General features: G+C 34.6%; 1 protein-coding gene across 2 annotated transcripts in view; it reads left to right on the top strand.

The window, feature by feature from the left end:
- LOC111459136 (ubiquitin carboxyl-terminal hydrolase 13-like) overlaps window positions 1-7,398 on the top strand; it is a 16,709-nt gene that overhangs the window by 1,458 nt on the left and 7,853 nt on the right. For both annotated transcript variants that reach the window (XM_023101903.1, XM_023101904.1), the window contains exons 3-15: window positions 122-272; window positions 364-521; window positions 910-1,175; window positions 1,462-1,680; window positions 1,861-1,969; window positions 2,064-2,179; window positions 4,387-4,485; window positions 4,781-4,890; window positions 5,659-5,733; window positions 6,354-6,432; window positions 6,520-6,666; window positions 7,062-7,142; window positions 7,243-7,362. In XM_023101903.1, the coding sequence (XP_022957671.1) occupies window positions 122-272; window positions 364-521; window positions 910-1,175; window positions 1,462-1,680; window positions 1,861-1,969; window positions 2,064-2,179; window positions 4,387-4,485; window positions 4,781-4,890; window positions 5,659-5,733; window positions 6,354-6,432; window positions 6,520-6,666; window positions 7,062-7,142; window positions 7,243-7,362 (1,730 nt within the window). The remainder of the gene's footprint in view (window positions 1-121; window positions 273-363; window positions 522-909; window positions 1,176-1,461; window positions 1,681-1,860; window positions 1,970-2,063; window positions 2,180-4,386; window positions 4,486-4,780; window positions 4,891-5,658; window positions 5,734-6,353; window positions 6,433-6,519; window positions 6,667-7,061; window positions 7,143-7,242; window positions 7,363-7,398) is intronic.

Genomic DNA, 7,398 nt, shown 5'->3' with positions numbered 1-7,398 from the left:
TTTTTTTTTTTTTTTTTTTTTAATTAGTTCGGAAAGTGCGTTTGTTGTCTCAGATTCTTTTAACGAAATTTTAAAGAAGTTTTCCCTCTTTTTTGTTCCTTCCCTCCCCGCAACCTGATAGTTGTTCCCCAATCCGAAACTGGAAGCACAGTAGAGAATCAGCCTGTCGAGGATCCCCCATCATCAAGATTTACATGGAGAATTGACAACTTTACACGGCTCAACATAAAGAAGCTATATTCTGAAATCTTTATTGTTGGTGGATATAAATGGTAATTTTTTCTTATACTAGTCTGATACTTCAATATACATATTTATGTTGTCATATTTTACACCCAAGTAATTTGAACCTCTTTCGTCTAGGCGTATACTTATTTTCCCAAAAGGAAACAATGTGGATCATTTGTCCATGTATTTGGATGTTGCTGATTCTGCAAGTTTGCCATATGGATGGAGCAGATATGCTCAATTCAGTCTGGGCGTCATCAATCAAATCCACAATAAATATTCAGTGAGAAAAGGTTCATTCTTAGTACTTTATTATTTTGGAATAATTTATTGGCAATCTTATAGATTTATGCACTATGATTACGTTGATCTTCATTATACTCTGGGAAATTTGGATGTATTTTTTATGTTTCTTAGAGAAGAAGAGAAGATAATGCAAATTTTCTGAAATGTGCAACCAAGGATTTGTATACATTTCATGTCATGTTTACGATCAAAAATATAAAATATATACACAGCTCTTTTTGTTGTCAAGAACTTGAGTTTCTTTTATTACTATTATTAATTTTGTTTTTCCCTCTTCTGTTTGATCACCCTATGATGGTCAAGGACTTTGTTTTCTTTTATACTACTACTAATCCTGTGAGAAATCTATGACACTATTCTACTGAATCATTGCAGATACACAGCATCAGTTCAATGCAAGGGAAAGTGATTGGGGCTTCACGTCATTTATGCCCCTTAGTGAACTGTATGACCCTACCAGAGGATATCTTGTTAATGATACCCTAATAGTTGAAGCTGAGGTCCTTGTTCGAAGAGTGGTCGATTATTGGACATATGATTCAAAGAAAGAAACAGGTTTTGTTGGTCTTAAAAATCAGGGAGCAACATGTTACATGAACTCACTTCTTCAAACTCTTTATCACATTCCATATTTCCGGAAGGTGAGTGATTATGCCGTTTCCTTTGTGGTCTTACATCAATTTCCAGATATAGAATGAAATCAATCAATTTGAGTAACTATTTTGACCATGCACCATGCTTTTGCTAATGAAGTTGATGTACCATCCAAGTTTTATCTTCTCCTTTTCTCTTTTATAAAAAGAATAAAAAAGAAAAAGAAAAAGAAAAAGAAATTGATGTACCATCTGTGTTCTTCCTTCCCTCACGGGGCATACACCCTCTAGTTTAACATCCAAAATAATTCTGTCTGTTTGATTATTATTTCAGGCTGTGTACCATATGCCTACTACAGAAAATGACATGCCATCTGCAAGCATCCCTTTAGCTCTGCAGAGCTTATTTTATAAGCTCCAATATAGTGACAGCAGCGTAGCAACAAAAGAACTTACTAAATCTTTTGGATGGGACACATATGATTCTTTTATGCAGCATGATGTCCAGGAACTGAACAGGGTTCTATCTGAAAAACTTGAAGATAAAATGAAGGTAAATAATATGACCATGCTTCTCTCCACAATTTTGTAGGATGTGACGGATGGTTAATTATATGACCTTTACAAATTTTCCTTATAGAAAAGAAAATTTTACTTGGCTTGAGGAAATATATATGATTAAAAGATGTTAAAGCGATTCATAAAAGCACCAATACTTTATCCATGTATACAGGGAACTGTTGTGGAGGGAACCATACAGAAATTGTTTGAAGGACATCATATGAATTACATTGAATGCATAAATGTGGACTATAAGTCAACGAGAAAGGAGTCGTTTTATGGTAATTACTTTTTTTTGGTTATTAATCAATATGATTATGCACGGATTCATTTCTTATTGGCTCAACAGCGCCCTTCATAATGTTTTAATTTCAGATCTTCAGCTTGATGTCAAGGGCTGTCGTGATGTGTATGCTTCTTTTGACAAGTATGTTGAAGTAGAACGTCTTGAGGGTGATAACAAGTATCATGCCGAACATTATGGGTTGCAGGTTGGTTGTAAAATTGTAGTATGGGACATGAAAAATCTTTATTTGTCCAGTTCAATTAACTCATTTTAGCTTGATTACAAATTTGTTGACATCACTTTTGTTAGTTATTAAGTAGTGTTAGTGACTAAGTTGCCAGAACTTGAGTGAAACTTTTTATCAGACCTTTGTGGTTTTTATTTCCATATTCTATGTAATATTTTATGTCATCCTTAATTTACCCATTATCAGATGAGCGGATCGCAAGTGGGCAGTTTTGGTATTGTCTTGGGTTGTCATATTGAAAATTGCTAGGATATCTTGACCTTGATTTGGATATGAATGAGAAATAAGTGGTGTACGTGTGTGGCCTCCCTGTAGTTGTTAGGCTTTGATATTTGCTATGGGAAGCATGTTCAGCTCCAAAAGCCTCATAGGATAGCACAATACTGATTTGGATATTGAGCATGCATAAGTAATTTAGGTGTGTAGCCTTTGCTAAGGGTTAGACTTGAAGTTTGCTCTCAGAAAGTATTTTCAGCTTCAAGGGTTTACTCGAATGGTGCTAATTTTGAAATTGAGTATGGGAACCACGTGGATGTGGGAACAGAAAACATAGTAGTCATATTACAATATATTTAATAGGCTGTAATGAATCCTCTATTTAACATAATAATCATGTTACATTTTAGACCTTGAGGCATTAACATAAAACTGTTAAATTTTAGGGCAAAACTAGGAGTAGAATTTAGAGACCAAAACTATATCTTAAGCTTTTATTTAAGCTACATGCACGTGCATGGTTGTTTTCCTTTTTTTTTTCCCCCTTATTTTATTGTAAGCTACATTTCATCCCTGCTAAATTTAAGGTTTCAAATGTAGTTACATTCATGACATTTCATCCTTACCTTCATTAATTGGCATAAATATTGCAATCTACAGGGGATATTCCCACATTTTTTTTTGAAAGATAAGAAACTTTAGATAAGGATAAGGATAAGGATATTCAAGGGAAGGATAAGCATCCCAACTGGCGTGAATAACTAAGGGACAATTGCAAAAATGGGGATAAAGGGAAGGATAAAAACCCTCATAGCTAACCGAAGAGCTAACTAATAAGCACTTCTATTGGTATAAATAACAAAAGAAGGGCGATTATAGAAATGGTTACAGTGTGAGCAACAAAGAAAGCCCAAAGCTTTTGCAGAAATCTAGATATATTATTTTCCTTGAAATAGTTTTTTTGGAAAAGTCTTTTAATTCTTTGAAACCATAGCTTATTTGAGAATATCTTTTCTTGAGTTGATCAGGAAAATATTTCCTCTCTTGTTGAAAGTATAGCCATACCACACATAATTTATCCTAGAATTTCTTTTAAGGTTCCCATGGAATCCATGGTAAACCAAAGATTTGTAGCATCGGGGCACCTCTGTTAAGAAGCGGAGTGCAATCTAAAGAACAAACAAATATTATCACATCTGCAGAGATTGCACCTCTTTTAGTAAAAACTGGTTTTTCTTCAACCGTGGCTTCCAAATAAGAATTAACATAGAAAACTCTGTATCAAGATTATGCTACAAAACTTCGTTAGTAAGTAGGGGTTTTTAAAAATGAAAGCCAACTTTTATTAGGAGGAATACAAGTACGAAAACAAGGACCATCTGAACAAGTCCGGAGAAGGAGCCAACTTGAGCATAACTCAGTTGGGAAAAGATACATGCCCTTGACCAAGTGGTTAGAGATTCAAACTTTCCCACATCCCACATGTCATTGAACTCTCAAAAAAGAATTCTTGATTCTACTAAATGATGCTATTTGGATTTCCCCCTGTAGATTCCCCGATAATGTCGTGGACAGAGATCCACGTACTTAACATCATATAAGTGACAATTCTTTTAGGAGTGGGTGGGAAATTATGAGATGTACTTTTTGGAAATATAGATAACTGCGTGGTTTTAGTTGTACCTCTCTCTCTCTTGTTTTTGTTATTTGTTTTTATAATTATTTTTTTCGAGTGCGTGTTAAACTCAAAATCTTGTTGTTGAAGTTTTTGGTAGAATGTGAGTTTTGAAGAGAGAAGTAGAAAAATATTAGTATCTTTTCAACTTAGTCATAGTGATAGTGCTTCCTTCAGTTGCTTTCCGTGATTTCAGATTCTCATCCTATACAAAATTCGTACGATTGTTTCATTTACTGAAGTTCCCCTTCCTAATGTGAACTTACCTATACAGGATGCTAAGAAGGGTGTATTGTTCATTGACTTCCCTCCTGTTCTTCAACTTCAGTTGAAGCGATTTGAGTATGACTTCATGAGAGACACCATGGTAAAGGTAAGTGGCAGATGTAGTTAGCTTACCATCATTATTTTAATGGTTCTTCCTGTGGACTAAAAATTGTAAATATTCGAGTTGTTATGCCATTATAAGATCTAAGTATAAGATATTTGGCCTTTTTTTTTTTTTTCCTTTATTATTGATAAAAACCTATGATACTTCTAGATTCCTGTTCTTGTTGCTGACTATGGTATAAGCAACACTATTTACTTTAACTTGAAAATTAGGTTCGTGTTTATATTTCCTTCTTTCTGGCAACCAATTGATTCTTTTGCTGCGTCTAATTCTGTAGATCAACGATCGATATGAATTCCCTCTTCAACTGGACCTTGATCGAGAAAATGGGAAGTATTTATCACCTGAAGCTGATAGAACCGTTCGGAATCTTTACACACTCCATAGGTATAATGGATGTTTGACCATTAGCTCATATGGAGTCACTGACTATGATATCTATGGGACTGTCCTACCAACAGATATGATATTGTCTTTCTTATTAAATTTGGTTACAATTTTTTTAAAGTCCTCTTGGTTCTTACTCTTTTATTTTTCTTTTTTGTTTCAAATAATAAGGTAAAGAATTAGTTGTTTCAACTTTCAACTTAATTGCTGGAAATTATTTTCTACTTTACGTACACACATTTTTTTAAAAAAATTCCTGGTTGGTTCTACAGTCTTCTCCGAAGGAAGTTCCTTGGAGGGAGTTTTAACATCTGGCCATCCTTCTCCCTTTTTCAAGTTGTTTTATTCCTTGAGTTGGAAAGCTTATGTCCCTGATGAAAAGACGTGTTTATGTGCATTGGAAGTGATGGATGGTGTTACATAAGTGAATAAACATAGTAGATTTCTTCATGGTAGAAGATGCTGTGCAAGTGAACGTGGAAGATGAGATGCATGGTGATTGAATAAGAACGGAAAAACATGATAAAAATAAATCACTTTGTTTTGTTGTTTATATTTCAATTGGTCAAGCACAAATCAAATGTTTTATTCTGTAAGTATTTATTTGCTGTTTGAATTTGTGGATGGTAATTGCATGCTTTTCATTATTATATCGTAGGTCACCACCTTGTACTTGGAGATCTCTTTATAACTCTTGAAAAGTCTTTGTTCAATCCATTCTTTAAGTATTTTGTGTAGTAAATATTTTCTCTTTTTTGGGGGGTTCAGTGTCTTGGTTCACAGCGGTGGGGTGCATGGTGGACATTATTATGCCTTCATCAGGCCCACCCTTTCGGAGCAATGGTATGTCATGAATTTTATATTACCAATAATTCAGTCTATTCTCGATTTGCATTTGACACTTGTCCATTTTGATATCTACATTATTGTTCTTTGCTGGATAGACAAAACTATGTGAAATTTCTACCGTGTAAATCGAAACCAAAACGATGAAAACTTACAATGGTTTTTAGATTTTGTGGTAAACTGTATCTGGTCACCTTTTGCTATTTCTCTCTCTTCAAGATCTTATACTTACCCACAGCCAATTGGTTGAGGGCATGATTACACTTATACAAAATGTCAAAATCTCAGGTTCAACCCTTTTAATAATCTTAAAACTAAGGCTTACATGAACCTTGTGTTGGAAGTGTGCATGGTATCCACGAGAATAGTTGGGGTGGCTTCCTATTAAATTATCCATGATTACAATTTTTTTTAAAAAAAAAAAAACCTGAAAAGAAGAACTTATGCTTATCACCAGTGAGGGAAGACGGAGAACTTGTGCAACTTTAAATAAATTCTTAGATTTCATCCTGTATTTTCTATCCTTGCCCTTTAAATTTTGTATAATTACGTAAGAATTAAATTCCACTAAGTTAAATTGTGTTGCTCTCTCGTGGTATGAACTTTTGGGCCTGCAGGTACAAATTTGATGATGAGCGGGTTACAAAAGAAGATGTAAAAAGGGCATTAGAGGAGCAATATGGTGGTGAGGAAGAGGTACAATTTCCACGTCAATATTTTCAGTAAACTTTAATCTGATATAGATATATTTCTGCTTGTGATATTCTATCTGGTGGTTAACAGTTACCTCAGACAAATCCTGGATTCAACAACACTCCTTTTAAGTTCACCAAGTACTCAAATGCATATATGCTTGTGTATATACGCGAAAGTGACAAAGACAAAGTAATTTGCAATGTGGATGAGAAGGACATTGCTGAACATCTCAGGGTATGCTGTTGTTGCATGCTTCTTAGGCATGATATTGAGCTTCACTTCTTTATCTCGTAATTTGCAATGTGCTGTTGTTCTTTCTTCAATGCTAGCCAAGTAGTAGAATACTTGGTTGGAAACTAATTAAAGGATTTTGAGCTTCACTTCTTTATCTCGCAATGATCTGATGCATAACAGATCTACTTGGTTATGTTATCTTGTAAGGCGCTGAAGTACACCAGATCAAATCTTACATATTTTAGATCACCTAAACCCAAGAGCTTGTTGATAGATCAAAATATTGGGAGAAAAATATGGGTTGAAAATAATTGGCATCCAAAGCTTGTAACCTAAACCTTTTCCTGCTTGTGTTTGTGTTACTGACCCAACTACGGTTACTTGAACAACCTCAGGAAAGGTTGAAGAAAGAACAAGAAGAAAAGGAACACAAGAAGAAAGAAAAGGCGGAGGCACACCTTTATACTATCATAAAGGTTTAAAGTTGATCATCCTACCATTAGCTTGCAAGTGGTTTTCAATGTTAAGTTATTGAAAAAAGCTGAGCGTTTGTTTGATCAATCTCATGATTGTTAGGTTGCTAGAGATGAAGATCTAGTTGAACAAATTGGCAAAGATATATTTTTTGATCTTGTTGATCATGACAAAGTAAGGAGCTTCCGTATCCAAAAGCAAACGCCATTTAACCTTTTCAAGGTAATTCCTTTTTCGCCCCCCCCCCCCCCCCCCCCC

The sequence above is a fragment of the Cucurbita moschata genome, unplaced genomic scaffold (genome assembly GCF_002738365.1).
Source record: "Cucurbita moschata cultivar Rifu unplaced genomic scaffold, Cmos_1.0 Cmo_Scf00022, whole genome shotgun sequence".
Taxonomy (NCBI): Eukaryota; Viridiplantae; Streptophyta; class Magnoliopsida; order Cucurbitales; family Cucurbitaceae; genus Cucurbita; species Cucurbita moschata.
Note: the sequence above shows the minus strand (reverse complement) of the source record. Positions and strands in the feature narration are given on the sequence as shown.